The 16,145-nt window shown below is 47.7% G+C and overlaps 1 protein-coding gene across 7 annotated transcripts in view; it reads left to right on the top strand.

Moving 5' to 3' along the window:
- The window catches only part of COL8A2 (collagen type VIII alpha 2 chain), a 205,502-nt gene that overhangs the window by 180,596 nt on the left and 8,761 nt on the right, over positions 1 to 16,145 (top strand). For 6 of the 7 annotated variants that reach the window (XM_083511804.1, XM_083511803.1, XM_083511805.1 and 3 more), the window contains one exon: positions 7,818 to 7,999. In XM_083511804.1, the coding sequence (XP_083367930.1) occupies positions 7,840 to 7,999 (160 nt within the window). In that variant the 5' untranslated portion in view covers positions 7,818 to 7,839. Of the gene's footprint in view, positions 1 to 4,485; positions 4,595 to 7,817; positions 8,000 to 16,145 lie in introns of those variants that run through there. The other variant, XM_083511808.1, reaches the window with a different exon arrangement.

Raw genomic sequence — 16,145 nt, forward strand, 5'->3', positions numbered from 1 at the left:
TGGTGGTTTTATTATTTTCTGTGTCTTTTAGAGTTTAGTAGAAGAGCACTTGTTTTTATGAAACATTGTTTTATGGGGATTTGTCTAAAAGGAGAGAAGAAGCCCATATTAAGATATCTCAGCTGTAAAAATATGTTTTCTGCTGTATAAAAAGAAAGCTGAAGCAGGGGGATCATGGAGGGATGTGGAATAGTCTGAATCAGCAGTTTGATTTCCCCCCCTTACCTGGTATGACCTAAATGTTTGTGGCTCTCTGGCTCTGCTCCTTTTTGTATTTTTCTTCTCTGCTAGAGAGAGTTAAATGACAGCCTATGTGAAATAATCATAAAACGAAGACCCAGGAGACCTGGGCTCAAATCCCCACTCAGCCATGAAGAAGAACAGTGGCTGAACCTCAATCTAGTCACAGTCTCACTGTTACCTACCTCACAGGATTGTTGGAAAGATAAAATGGGGGAAGGACTATGTGCACTGCCTGGATAAAAATGTAATAAATCTATAAACATACTCACCTACAAAGTAGTGTGTGCATGCATTGCTGTATTGCTGTAGTGCGTTACCAAATTGCTACTACTTCCATAATATTTATTCATCTTATTATCCTCCCACTCTTCCTCCCAAAGGAACTCAGAGTAACAGACACAATACTGAGTTTTGAATTTCTGGTTCATTCCTGTGTTCCACCATTGTTGACTGTATTCCTAGTTTTACATTTTTGGCTCAAGGTGCTGTCTATATTTATACTTTTGGCTGGCTTGTTTTGTTTGTTTGGTCACCCAAGTCCAAACAACTGATTAAGATTCTGCTGGTTTGGGGCCCTGTACAACTCATGAGTACAGTTTCATGAGAGAAGTTGTTATAAGTTTCTTAGCATTTCCCATCATGTTAAGCAGAGCTCTCGTCTCCTTGAGGACATTTTGCTTTCTGTATCAAGTCAGTGGCATAGCTGGGATACACTTCATGGCTCTGACGTTATGACTGCCTGAAATGAGTCTGTGAAGGGTTGCCAGGCCTCACTGGCCCTTTGCTGGCACCTGACCATTTAGGCAGGCCCCAATTCTCACCAACCAGGCAATGACTGCAGAGGAGACCACATTTGGATATTGCCTGTGGGAGAAGAAGGCTGAGAGAATCCCCATCAGCTGCCTGATGGCAGAGAAGGAGCCCAGCTGCCGTACCTTAGGTAGAAAGAAGGGAGGAGAGACCGGGAGGATATAAAATACCTCAGAGAGCGGGAAAGGGGAAGCCTAATGGAGACACAGAAAAGATGCTAGGCAATTTCTAAACAAAGTACCTCTACAGAGACTGGGGAAAGGCAGTCTTTGCTTCTGATGTGTTCTGGTATGTTGCAAGGCTACTGGACCACAGACAGCTCTAGATGAGCAACTTGTTGTAATAAAGACTAGGAGCAGACTAAAGCCTTTTATGCCTCTGTCTCCAGATTACCGTATTTTTCGCTGCATAAGGTGCACCTGACCATAAGGTGCACCTACTTTTGGGGGGGAATTCTGTCCCTTCCCCCACCTCCTGCATAAGTCAGGGATAGCCGTGCGAAGCCTCCCAGGGCAGCGGCTTTCCCCCACCGGCTTTCCCCCCCCCCCACCAGCCCCAAAGAGCAGGGCTCCCTGCTGCTCCCCAGGGCTGTGGGGGGGACCCAGGCTTCCCCCGCCAGCCCCACAAGCTCTGGGAGCAGTGGGAAGGCTGCAGGGGAAGCCCGGGTCCCCCCCCCTAGCCCCAGGGACCACACATTCGCTCCATAAGACGCACAGACATTTACCCTTAGATTTTAAGAGGAAAAAAGTGCGTCTTATTGAGAGAGAAAACGGTACCTCTTCTAGACTGCACCCCCTTGAGAGCACTTCAGGGCCTTAAATGGCTAGCGGTCTGGTGTAAAGATTAGCCCTCCTCCTTCATGCCATAGCATCCCTCCTGATGCTGGCTAGTTGGCTGGCAATATGCAGTGGGAGGCATCTGGTTCTTCAGTCTCAGGGGAAGGTTCCATCAGGGTCCAGGCTCTGGCACTATGGGCCCTGGTGGTCTGAAAGATTCCTTGGGGAGTTAATGTCCAGCTACCTCAGGTGCAGTGTCTCCCTACCCTGCACAGTTAGCTCTCTGCCCTGTCCCAGACTTGCCCTGCCCATCTGTTGCCTCTGCAGCCTCTAACCCTGTCCAGATCATTGCTGGATAGAATAACAGAAACAGAGAATTGTAGAGTTGGAAGGAGTCCTGAGGGTCTTCTAGTCTAACTCCCTGCAATGCAGGAATCTCAACTAAAGCATCCATGGCAGTTGGCCACCCAACCTCTGCTTAAACTCCTTCAATGAAGAAGAGTCCACCACCTCTCAAGGTTGAACAGCTCTTACCATCAGAAAGTTCTTCCTGATGTTCAGTTGAAACCTCATTTCTTGTAACTTGAATCTATTAGTTCAGGTCCTACCCTCCAGAGCAGGAGAGAACAAGCTTGCTCCAGTTTCTATGTGACAGCCCTTATCTCCTCTCAGTCTCCTCTTACCCAGGCTAAACATACCCAACTCTCTCAAGTGTTCCTCATAAGACTTGGTTTCGTTAGTCCATCTAGCTGAATATTGTCTGCACGCCCAGTTGATTAAACCAGGGGGACTGTTGGTCAAAATAAAAATGGCAGGGGTAGTGATGCAGCACTGAATATGCTGTTGTCCATCTCCAGCCTATTAGTGCTCATGAGTAAATGGAGACCCTGTTAGGCAGAATCCCTGGGTCTAGCTGTTGATGTGCACCTGACTAGGGCAAACCTTATGGACCTGCTTTCAGCAAGCCATCTTATATGCATAACAAGGAAACTCATGGCTATGTATTCATTGTTCTTGACTACTGGCTTCCAGTTGGGTTGTGATAAATGAGCTTTGTTGAGTTGCTGCTTGTACTGGCCTTCCACATGCAGAAGGTCCTAAATTCAATCCTTGGCACCTCTGGTTTAAAAGATCAGATAGCAGCGAATGAACAAAGATCTCCACCTGAGAGCCTGAAGAGCCACTGCCAGTCAAAGGGGAGAATAGTTTGAGCTAGTCTACGGCAGCTTCCTGTGCTCTTTTGTTGTTTGAATCCCATTCAGCTCCACACTGTTGAAAGGTAAAACAAACAAACAAGGAAAATTATAATGAATAGTAAAGGCCTTGGCGTATATTTACCTTTCATTTGAAGCCTACTTGGTTTGGGATTCTGCCTGTTCTGTGGCTTGAGGGATTGGTATGAAGAAAACCTTGAAAGAGGAGAGAGAGAAACAGCTACACAGACAAAATCTCAGAGTCATCTGCAGTAGCAAGGTCCTTATTGTTTGGTAAGGGCAAGATTTAAAGGTGGGGGGCAGTGAAAAATATAGTTTCCTGTTGTTAGATTCACCCTTTGAACATCATACTTTGGGTTGCATTTAATAGCAGCATTTCTCCATCATCTTCTCTGTTCCCACTCCCCAAAAATGCAAGTAGCTAAGTGTGCAGCAGAAGTACCTCCCAAAAAAACTCAGTGGGGGGGGGATTCAGTAAACAACCCAGTGAAGAGGGCTGAGTATGCTCAGTTGCCATGGATTTCTTATTGTTTATAGTACATATCCAATATCTCATCTATGCTGAGTAAGAAGGAGGCATCACGAGAGAGGAATCTGTTTGATAGTAATCTAATGATCAGGTGAATATTGAATAAAGTTTGGATTGGAAGCCACCCTTACCAACTTGCTTTCATAGGTGCTTATGATTCAGTTCCCAGGAAAGCTGTCTTCACAAGTCAGGGATCAGGCAGTCACACAGAGACTTGAAGATTTGTAAAAAATACCAAATTTAGGAATGCTCCTGTTCAGGGTTTTAGCCTGCTAGCAATGTTCTTTTCCAGGATAGTCCATTGTATCCTCTCTTCTCCCTAGAAGATCAGCTTAGCAGTTCTTTCCCCACTCATGTCCTTCCACAATGTGCTTGCTCTAGGGCAGCCTTCTGTGTTGCCCGGGGCTGATAGGAGATGTCGTCCAAAAGAGCTGGAGGGCTCCAGGTTGTCAAAGGCTGTTCTAGGTCTACACCAGGCAAGTCCAAAGTCAATTTCGGGGGCTTAATCTGGCCCACCAGTCGGTTTGATCCTGCCCCTGTGGCAGTTTGTTTCCTGGGGTAAAATCCCCCCCCAAAAAAAACCCCAACAACTTCAACCCTAAAAAAGGGTCAACAACCAATGGTTGGCCCATTGGTCGGCCCTCACAGCCCTTCACTTCATCAAATCTGGCCCTCTTTGAAAAAAGTTTGGACACCACTGTACACCGATTTCACTGAAAAATTAGTCTCACATGGAGCCTCAAAAGTTGCTGGGGTTTGTTTTTTTCCTTTAAAGGAAAGGTGATAGGTCTTATTCCTCCTGGGGTCCCATGTAGCTTGCATTAATTCTTGCCCTCCACCAGCTTCCTCTCTGAGCGAGGAGCCATTTCCTCTGCTGGTGACAAGGGGGCAGTTTGTGCAGAAACCTTGGGAGACATGGAAGGAAGCAGCCAGCACAAACTCTTTCCCTCAGATCATTGGAACGTCAGCTGCAGCCCTTGCCACCTTTTGGCCGGGTGAGGGCAGGAGCCCTCTTCTCAAAGGTAAAAGTAATAAAAGGAGACTTAATATACATCATTTGGGTTAGACGAGGAATGACATTGCTACTAAAGATCTTTCAGGTTCCCGCCAAGCCCACATAGCATTCAAATCACTTCCATGTGGGGACCAATCTCCATCGCTACCCGCTGTTAAAACTCTTCTTCCTCTTTCTTCATGGTGTATTTTTTTCCCCTCCCCCTGCTCCCATTTCAGCTCAGGAAATTCCAATCAAATCCAGGCAAGGAGTAGCTTTCTTCATTCCTTCGGAGGCAGGAAAAGGCCGAGGTCTTTAATTTTTATTAATGGCGATTGTGGTTCAATTAGTCCACAGCACTTTTGGTGTTCTGTGTCATTAAACCTGTCAGAAAATAAACTGTCCTTTGCTTCATACAGGCCTCATTTGAAGCCTGTGCCTCGGAAAATGTCGCAAGAGTAGAAGGCAGTATTTATAGAAGGCCCTTTAATTTTACACAAGTGGGCACTTTAGCAAGCGTCTGGCATTACTGAGCATCATAAGCAGTCAAGGTTACTCATAAGTACTTGACCAAACAAACTCCTGTTGACGTTTTAAGAAGCACCACAGCGGAGAGTTACTAGCTCTGGCGATACTCCAAGTGAGGGAATTGTGTCTCTGACATAGCCATTTTTCAAGTCGCCAAACACAACAGGGTTTCTTCACAGCCCCTCTTCAAGCCAGAGGGTTTCAAAGGCAGCACAGTGAGGCCTTGGCTTTGGAATCAGAGACGCTCTCAAGAGCCAATTCCCAAGCGCACACATTTTTTGCTGGAGGAAATCCTGCTCAGTCGAAAGACGTGATAATAACCCTCAGCTTGGTCATCCCCTCCACCCCACTGTTGCTTCATTATGATCTCATTAAAGGGTAGGTGGTGGTGGTGGATGAATCTGTAAGGAGCGTTCTAGAGTGGGTGTCATTTACTTCAGAGGCATATTTGCTGTGGCCGGCATAACAGCTAGACCTGTTCCTGGAAATACTAAGGGATAACTTAGTTGCTCTCACCCATGCCTTGGTAACCTCAAAATTGAACTGCTGTAATGCACTCTGTGTGGGGCTACCCTTAAGGCTGGTTTAGAAGTTGCAGCTGGGGTCGAACCCAGCGGCTACAATGCTGAGCAAGGTATCTAGCCATGCACATATAGCTCCTGTGCTGGAGGGGCTGCACAGACTGCCAGTTTGCTACCAAGCCAGTTGTAAGAAGTCCTTGATAGCAGATAAAGCCCTGAAGTAATCTTCAACCTTGGGTCCGCAGATGTTGTTGGACCGCAATTCCTGTCATCCCCTGCCAGCTAAGCTCAAGGTCAGGAGTGGTGAGAGTTGTATTTCAGGAATAAATGGGGGAACCGAGGTTGAAAAGCACTGCACTTGGGACCAAATTACCTGAAATAGATCTGTGAGTTCATTTAAAATAATCAAAGAATGCCATGCTGATCGTGCAACAGCCTGCAGAGAAGCATCTGGTGGAAAGACAGTGACAGGCATTCTCTGCAGGGGTCCCTACCTTATGGAATGAAGAGGGCCCTGTGATATTGTCTTGCGAACCACTCTGAGATCTTTCATTGAAGGGGCAGTATAGAAATCTAATAAATAAAAGTATAAAAATGTAATAAATAAAATAAACAAAATAAAAGTAGGATGGGCATCCACAGTGGTTTGTTTCTACCCTATGTCAGGTTTTTGTTAGTTATGCAACCCTGTGGGTGCTTTACAACGGTGCTCTTATATTGCTGTTTTGTAAAACACAGCTAAAAAAAACTTTAGCTGTGTACACACCATACATTTAAAGCACATTTCTCGTCCCCAGAGAATCTTGGGAACTGTAGAGAGCTAGAATTCCCAGCACCTCTAGCAAACTACAGTTCCCAGGATTATTTGATTTAAATGTACGGTGTGTACTCAGCCTGTGAGTTGTGGTTTGTCCTACTAAAAAGCAACCTAGGAATGTTTTTGAATGAATAAATATGTGCTTTGGCTGTTTTTGAAACAAGCGGCCTGATTTAAAAGACGTGGTTGCATGGATTCTTCCCCAAGCCCTCAGGAGTCAGCTATGCATTCACGATGTATCTACACTAGGGTAATCTGCCCACACTGTTCCTTGCAGTGGCCTGATACAAAGGAGATTTAGGGAGGGGCCAGTCTGTCCATGTTCAACAGATGTATAAAACGGGGTTGACAGGTACCACATGTCATGCTAGCTGAAATTCCCACTTCATCTCAAAATGATACAGGAATGCAGTTGCAGAGCCAGTGTGGTGTAGTGATTAAGAGCGGTAGTCTCGTAATCTGGGGAACCGGGTTCGCGTCTCCGCTCCTCCACATGCAGCTGCTGGGTGACCTTGGGCCAGTCACACTTCTTTGAAGTCTCTCAGCCCCACTCACCTCACAGAGTGTTTGTTGTGGGGGAGGAAGGGAATGGAGAATGTTAGCCGCTTTGAGACTCCTGAAGGGGAGTGAAAGGCGGGATATCAAATCCAAACTACTACTACTACTACTACTACTACTACTACTTCTTCTTCTTCTTCTTCTTCTTCTTCTTCTTCTTCTTCTTCTTCTTCTTCTTCTTCTTCTTCTGTATCTTGTCTCCATCTGTCTGCACAGCAGATGGGGGTGTTCTTGTCAGCAATGTGAAGGGCACATTCTAGGAGAGGCAACAACAGATACAGGGTCTTCTGCGTGGAGGAGCATGGATAGAAAGCCCTCAGTAAAATAATTTGGCAGCATCAAGAACCAGTGGCTACAAAGGAGGAGAACTGGGGTGTTGGGGGAGTGGGGAAAACACTGGGGAATTTTGCTCAGGTGCAGGGAACCTTTTTGAGCCAGAGAGCCACAGGCAGGGCCAGAACCAGAAGTGGGCAGAGAAAGAAATGTGGACTTTTGGACATTAAGCTGACCTCTTCTACACAGGCTTTCACGCAGACACCTTTCTCTCTTCCATTGAGGTTAGCAAGAAGCATATCAGATCTCAAGGGCACATTCCAGCCAGGCAAAAACACTCAGGGAGGGTGCACAGCAGGGCTAGTGGCTTGGGAGGGTGTTTGGCCCAGTGGGCCGTAGTTGGTTCCAGGGCCTGAGGTTCCCCATCCCTGCTCTACCAAAATCTCTCTCTCTCACACACACACATACACCTGCTTTGTTTTTGCTAAAAATACCCAAGGAACAGCTTAGAGATCTTCTCAAAAGGTGATTTTGCTGTCACGTTTTGTTTGCAGAGAGACTACCAACAAAGCCACGATGCTCCATGAAGTAACCCTGTGGCTGTTGCTGGTGGTTGGCATCTCCACGGTGACTGGAGGGGGAGCTGGAGGTGGTTATGGGCAGATCAAATACATGCAGCCTGTGGTGAAAGGACCTCTCGGCCCTCCATTTCGGGAAGGCAAAGGGCAGTACATAGGTAAGTAGCCTTCGGGTGCACAGAGTCCAGAGGAGGCTGAAGTGGGGGGGGGGGTAGAGTTTTATCTTGAAGGAACAACAACTCCCAGGCCCAGGCCTCTTACTGTTTTTATCTACTTAAAATGTTCAGATTACTTTTACGGTGGTACCTCGGGTTAAGAACTTAATTCATTCCAGAGGTTCGTTCTTAACCTGAAACTGTTCTTAACCTGAAGCACCACTTTAGCTAATGGGGCCTCCCACTGCCGCTGTGCCGCCAGAGCACGATTTCTGTTCTCATCCTGAAGCAAAGTTCTTAACCTGAGGTACTATTTCTAGGTTAGTGGAGTCTGTAACCTGAAGCGTATGTAACCCGAGGTACCACTGTATTCTTCTTACCAGTAGCCCTGAGAACTTGGCTATAGGTTGGCATATAACTGATAATTTTTTTAAATTGTTGCCTTCATCTTTCCATGTTTAATGTTAGCTTCACACCTCCTCTGCCTAGACCCCACAGTAATTATGGTGATTCCATCCCTGCCCTTTTCTCCTACAAGTAGAAACCATAGTTAACGGAGAAGGTGTTTAAGTTCTAAGTGGTAGTTGCTAGGAGAAAGGAGGCCATCATGCTGTGTCTCCCAGTGCTGGTTGCTAGGTGATGAAGAGATTGTGCCATTTTGGTTGTCTCACAGTGGTGCCTAAGAGTGTGTGGCACTGTGTCTGTTGACTAGCAGAGGTTGCCTGGAGGCCATAAGGCTGCAGTGTGTGGTCTGCATTCGTGATGTGGTAGTTAGGCCACAGAATGTCTGAAGAAGCAAGTGGTACTATTGCTTCCCTTGACTGGAACACTGTACTTCTGTTGATGCAGGCTAGAATAGCATTTGCCTTGTTTTGCTGCTGCATCAAACTGTTGACTCACATGAAGCTTGTAGTCTACTAAGACCCCTAGATCCTTTTCACATGTACTACAGGAAAGCCAGGTGTCCCCCATCTTATATTTATTCAGCTGGTACATTTGTCTCTGTGGAAATTCATTTTGTTAGTTTTGGCCCAGTATGGGCCAAACTTCTAAGATCATCTTGATTCCTGATTCAGTCTTCTGTGGCATTAGCTACCCCTCCCAGTGTGATATCATCTGCAAATTTGATGAGCAACCCCTCCATTCCTTTATCCCTCTCATTTATAAAGTTGTTGAACAACAATGGGCCCAGGATAGAATTGTGTGGCACCCCACTTTTCACTTTTTTCCAGGATGATGAGGAACCATTAGTGAGCACTCTTTAGGTTCAGTCAACCAGCTACAAATCTACCTAGCCATTACCTTGTCCAGCCCACATTTTACCAGCTTTTCTGCAAGAATAATGGGGAACATTGTCAAAAGCCTTACTGAAATCAAGATCCACTATGTCCACAGCATCCCCCTGATCCACAAAGCTTGTAACTTTATCAAAAACACACATGAGGTTCATCTGGCATGACTTGTTTTTGAAAAACCCATACTGGATCTTAGTAACCAGGAGCGGAGGAAGGGGGTGCGGTGGGGGTGGACTGCCCCAGGTGTCTTTGCTGAGGGGGGTGACATTTGGTGCACTGCCCGCCCGCCCGCGACTCCCAAGCCTACCCCAAGTTGTCGGGGGAAAGGGGGAGCTGCGCCGCTTTGCCAGCAGCATTTCCCCCTTCCCCCTTTGTTTTGACAGCTGGGGGAGGCTGGGGAGTCGCGGGCGTTTGGTGTGCTGAATGCCCACCATTGGCAGCTTGCTCCGCCCCCAGCTGCAGGGCGCACACGCCACTCCGTGCACCCAAGCGGCTATCCCACGCCTGGGAGGGCACCCTCCGTACCCTGCCCCCCCTTGGGAGCGTGCCCCTCCTGGGCAGCGCAGGCATATGCTCCGCTGCTGATGACAGCATCCTTTTTTCCTATGTGCTCACATATCAATCTAATCTAGGACCTTTCTTGGTATCGGTGTCAAGCTAATCATTTGGGAGTTTCCTGGGTCTACCCCCCAACCCTTTTTGAAGGTGGGGTAAAAAGAAGATTCAGGAAACTACCGACCAGTCAGCTTGAGGGAACCACAAGGGAGCAAACCTTTTCTGTGGTGGCTCAACACATATGGAGCTTCCCAGTAGAGCTGGGGTTGGCTTCTGTCTTTTTGTAAAGCCTTGAAGTCTGATTTGCATTGATTGACCCTTCCCCTGTGTAGTTTATGAAAATAAGTTGCTATATCATCGTATTACTGGAATCGTGAGTCTGTTTTTATTGCTTTAAATTTATTTTTATACTTTCTTTATATGTAAATACATACATATACAGTACGTGTGTGTGTGTGTGTGTGGTCTTTTTCCTTGGTATTACTGATACTGATTGTTTTTTGCATGCACTTTTTATTGTTGAAAGATTATTTGAATGGGATTTCCCCAGAAAAGCAGCATACAGATATCTAAAAATAAAAAAGCTGATGTAAAGCAGATATAAGTTCACAGTGCAGCGGTGCGCATAGAGGTTAGCTCTGCTCCCTTCAGATGATGGAACAACAGTTGTGGCTGTTTCTAGGCATGTGCACGCACACACACATTATTCAGCCTGAGGCTTGTCAGATCTCAGGGCATGCTGAACCTTATTGCTTTCCCTGAAAAGGCTTGGGTTCTCAGATCAGTTCCCTTAGTATTTACTGTGGTTACATGGCAATGGCATCACAACCCAAGGTGATTGGAGAGTGCAGTGGTTGGAGTGCTGGACTGGGAAGGCATGGGTTTAGACTTGCCCCTGTCCCCCATGTGTTCTGGACAAGACACCACCTTTGACTCTATTGTTGTTGAGAGTGTAGGTGCTGTACTATGGGACCAGGGTGTGATATTGGCGTTTTCTGTGACAGGAGATGTAATTATCTTTTTTATTATTTCCCCCCTTCTTATAATAAAAAGCTAGCTGAGTAAGTGGGTTCCAATTTCTGCAATGTAGCTGGGAAGAATATTTTAATTTGCTCCCCTGTTCTGACTTCCCCCCGCACCCTGGCCTTGCTTCAGTTTATGAGCTACAAAAGGGACTCCTGTGTATTTTGCCTCAAACTGCAAAATAACTGTGGCAGGGCAGGACGCAGGTCTGAAACGCTGGTGTGGGCCAGCAAAGGAGATACACTGTAGAATATATGGTGCCCAGTAAAACAATTCACCTTTTGTTTTGCCTAGAGGTGGAATACGACTCCCAGGAGCCTTTGCACTTCTGCTGGCTCAAGTGGGTTTGCATTGGCGGGGGAGCCTAGGAATATGTCTTTGTTTGAGTGCTTCCTTTGATTGGCTTGCCATCATGTTCATGCAGGTGTTGGTTTGGAGAGCGAGACCATTGGACAGGAAGCCTGGTGTGCTTTTCAGCTAAGGAAAGGCAGGCAATCAAGGCAGGCCACCCAGAGAGGAGAGGAAACAGGGGCCCAGGCTGGCAGGACATTGTTTCCTGCTGCAGTAGCCTGAGTTTTTGGGTTTTTCCTTCCCTCTGGGGTACCTGCTGGAGACAGCCACAGCTAAAGGCAGGATGTTGAGTGGAATGGGTGTGCCATAACAACGTCCCCTTCAGGAAGACGGAGAATGCGTACACACTCCAATATAGTCTGCATCCAGTGCACTTCCACTTCTGGTTTGGGAAGCAGTGTACACATGATGTTAGTACAATCCATATATATCCCGCAGTTTCTTAGGAAATAGTGCATTTTGATGCATTTTCTCCCAAGCCAGCTTTGATCCAAATTGAGAAGAACAGCCAAGATGCACTTTAAGCTGATAATGTTTACATAGCCAGAGTATGAATTGGCGTGCTGTTTCATTTGGCGAGTGACTTTAGGTGGGGTAGTTGTATTTTGCTTGGTGGAGGGAGGCTCCCTCACTCTCTTATTTTCTTGTATTGCCTTCCTCAGTAGCCTGTGGGTTGGTTGGTTTGGTTTTTGATGGGGTAATTTATATCTAACTTCATCATTTATGGCAGGGGTAGCAATCATGGTGCCCTCCAGATTTAGTTTGTTTCCAGCAGTAGCGTAGCGTGGGGGGTGCAGGGGGGGCCGGCCGCACTGGGCGCAACATCGGGGGTTAGGGGGCGCAAATCCACGGGTTAGGGGGCGCAAATTACTTGCCTTTCCCCGGGTGCTGACAACCCACGCTACGCCACTGGTTTCCAGTTCCCATCTACCTCAGCAAGTGTGGCCAAACATCAGGGATGATTGTAGTTGTGTTCTAAATATATATGTGGAGCACTTGATTCCCACTGTGCCCCAGTTCTCTGTTAGCGTTGTGCTGTTTTCAGGATTAGCAGTCAATGATCAACACAGGAGGATACAAAAAGCCCAAGACATTTTGCTGCCTGAGGCAGAACAGTAAATTGCACCATTCCCCTCCCCTCCCCCCGAAGTGTGCATTAAGGGTAAAGGTACCCCTGCCCGAACGGGCCAGTCTTGACAGACTCTGGGGTTTGTGCGCCCATCTCACATCTATAGGCCGGGGGCCAGCGCTGTCCGGAGACACTTCCGGGTCACGTGGCCAGCGTGACAAAGCTGCATCTGGCGAGCCAGCGCAGCACACGGAACGCCGTTTACCTTCCCGCTGGTAAGCGGTACCTATTTATCTACTTGCACCCGGGGGTGCTTTCAAACTGCTAGGTTGGCAGGCGCTGGGACCGAGCAGCGGGAGCGCACCCCGCCGCGGGGATTCGAACCGCCGACCTTTCGATCGGCAAGCCCTAGGCGCTGAGGCTTTTACCCACAGCGCCACCCGCGTCCCTCCAATGCATTATGTATGTGTTATTTTACCACCTGAGGCAGAAAAACCTCATGAGTATCTCTCTCTGGGAGATAAATTCCAATAATAATAAAACAAGAAACCAACTGCTGCCCTTTTGTAACAAGGGACTGAGGCATCAGCCTCACTCTACCTAAAGTTAGGGCAGACCCTAGAGGGGCCGAAATATAGGTGTGGCTGCCTTGTTCCATTTGGCTAGTGAATCATCAGTTTTGTGATCACACAGTGGCCTATTCAGCCATGTCTCCCACCCAAGGGCCACATCCCATATTGCACAGGAAGACTTCCCCAGAATAGAAGAGAGCTTGGCTCAGGCACTTGGCAGGCAGCAACCGTCTTCCCATCCTAAAGTAAGATGTCAGACATTCAGCTGGGCGACATATCACACCCAGTCTGTTTTTAAAACATGTTATTCATTTAGTTTTCTTTTAAGATGTGTGACAATCAGCATTTTCACAGGAAAGGGCTGTAGCTCAGTAGTAGACCGCATGACTTGTGTGCAGAGGGTCCTAGACTTCATTCCTGGAATCTCTAGGCAGGGCAAGGAAACATTCTTTCCTGAAACCCTGAGCAGCCACTGCCAGTTGGTAAGGGTGGGGGTGATTCTGTTAGCATTCAAAGCTGGATTTATAAGAGCAATACAGTGTTGCCTCGCAAGACGAACGCCTCGCAAAACGAAAAACTCACAAGACGAAAGAGTTTTCCGTTTTTGAGTCGTTCCGCAAGACGAATTTCCCTATGGGCTTGCTTCGCAAGAAGAAAGCCCATTGGGAAATCTCCGGGGACCTCTTTTAAAATGCTGGCAGTCGGGAGCAAAGACTTTCGCCCACCGCCGGCCTTCAGAAGAGGTCCTGGACCTCTTCTGAAGGCCGGCGGGGGGCAAAAGTCTTTGCTCCCCCCCCCCGCCTGCCTTCCCGCTGTCCCAGGCGATCTTAAAATGCTGGCGGGCGGCAGCAGAGGCTTCGCTGCCGCCCGCCAGCATTTTAAAATTGCCCCGGGACAGCGGAGGCTTCGCTGCCGCCCGCCAGCGTTTTAAAATCGCCCCAGGACAGCGGAGGCTTCGCTGCCACCCCCCAGCATTTTAAAAGCCCCCGGGGCAGCGGCGACTTCTCTGCTGTCCCGGGCGATCTTAAAATGCTGGCGGGCGGCAGCGAAGCCTTCGCTGCCGACCCCCAGCATTTTAAAATCGCCCCGGGACAGCGGAGGCTTCGCTGCCACCCGCCAGCATTTTAAAATCGTCCCGGGACAGCGGAGGCTTCGCTGCCGCCCGCCAGCATTTTAAAATCGCCCTGGGACAGCGGGGGCTTTTAAAATGCTGGCGGTCGGCAGCAAAGCGCTCCTGTCCCCGGAGCTTGTGGGGCAGGAGGTGGGGAGAAGGGCTTTTCTTCCCACCACCAGCCTTCAGAACAGCCTTCTGAAGGCTGGCGGTGGGAAGGAAAGCCCTTGTCCCCCCCCCCCCCCAGCCTTCAGAAGAGGTCGGGGGACAGACTGTCCCCGGACCTGGTCTGAAGGCGGTTTCCATAGGAACGCATTGATTGATTTTCAATGCATTCCTATGGGAAACCGTGCATCGCAAGAAGAAAAACTCGCAAGAAGAAAAAACTTGCGGAACGAATTAATTTCGTCTTGCGAGGCACCACTGTATGAGAACCAAAACATAGGCATCCTTCAAAATTCACACTCACCCAGATTTTGCAGTGCAGTTCTCCAACAAACAATCTGTGAGCTATGAAAACAGATGTTCTTCAGACCTTCTCAGGTGATTCACCCAAACCTTGGGAAATTTACTATTAGATTTACAAACACACACAAGCAGGAAACACAAGCCTGAGAAGGGTGCTGACATTTAGGCCATTGCATCCCTTTGCCCCCTCAGGATGGAGGTGAATTACCGTTATTAATTATTTTACTCCACACCAAGACTGATGACAAGGTCAGGTTAAAAACTCCTGGGTTTGTAAATAAAGCCGCTGCTGTTAAAACAGTGTAAGTAACTTGGCACTGGTGAAAACTATCTTCTGGTAAATACACTTGCTCTGCCCTAAAAGTGAGGAAGTTTTGTGACTGCTGCAGGCGGGTATGAAGGAAGGATTTTCAGGTGCTCTCCAGTTGCAGCAGCACAACTGGACTGCAAAGGGGCTTCCCGGTCATTGTTGGGGGATACAGGGGGCAGTACAGTGTGAAATCCAGACAGGCTTCTCTGGCTGACAACAGACAAAATCAGAGAAGTAATCAATGGTCCCTGGGGACTGCTTCGCCCTGAACTCGAGACACAGCTTTGCTGAACCTTGCTGGAGACTGCAGGCTTATTATGCAAACTTGGGAAATTTACCTCAAAAAGCTAAAATGTGTATAAAACTTCTTGCTGGAAAAAAACCCTCAAAGCATTTTTTGGTAAACAGTGTTGAGGGTTGTTTTTTTTTTTGCAATCAAGCAGTATATAATTTTTATGAAATGATATTAAATAAATAAGATTCAGTGGAATTTGGGGGAAATCAGGTCTCTGCTTGGCTGCATTTTTAGAGAAAAGTGGCTTAAGCTATAAATAGGCAGCATGGCACTCACAAATGATGCGGTATATGAGATTTAGGGCCGCAGGAGTCACCAACCTTGTGGGGCCTGTGGACACAACTGCAAACTAGAGAAATTATGGACAGCACAACACAGCAACAACCAACCACACACCATGGCCTATTCTGCTGATTACAATGGAATGCTTCTCTCAAAACTAATTTCAGGAAAGGGAGGGTAGGCTCTGGGCACCAGGAAATCCTTGCCAGGCACATCCCGGAAGTGGTGTATCATAGTGGCTCAGAGACAGTTACAAATATTGGTTTATCCCCAGTTTACTTCTCATGTCTGCCATGAACTCCATAGGTGGCATTGGACAAGCCACAGTCTATTGCTCAGCCTTCCTTCCCTGCCACGTCCCCATCTGCAAAATGGAAAGATACCACTGGCGTACCTGCCTTTGCCAAACTGGTGCCCTCCAGATGCTTTGCTGTGACTCCCATTGGCCCTAGCCAGCACAGACGTTTTGGAGAAAAGGCAGCCTTACAGAGTTGTTGCAAAGACTGCAGCTAGGTAATGTACATAAAACATAATATAGATATTAAGGTCCCCCATGCCTACAAAAGATTCCACTCTAACTTCTTTTTTGCCCAGTATGCTTGGGACTGCCTCGCCTCGCTCTAAACCTACCTTTTCTTTGAATCCTTTGACTCAGCCCTCTAGTTCCTCATGCTCTGTGCCAGCTGCTGCTGCCTCAAGGACTGCCCTTGAGGAGAGTTTGGAGACTGAAGCTGGTGTAAAATGCAACTGCTAGGCGGGTCAGTGGGGCAGCCAGATAGGATCATGTGTCCCTTGTCCTGAGAGCACTGCACTCCCTC

The sequence above is a fragment of the Podarcis liolepis genome, assembly GCF_965112155.1.
Source record: "Podarcis liolepis genome assembly, chromosome: 7".
Classification (NCBI taxonomy): Eukaryota; Metazoa; Chordata; class Lepidosauria; order Squamata; family Lacertidae; genus Podarcis; species Podarcis liolepis.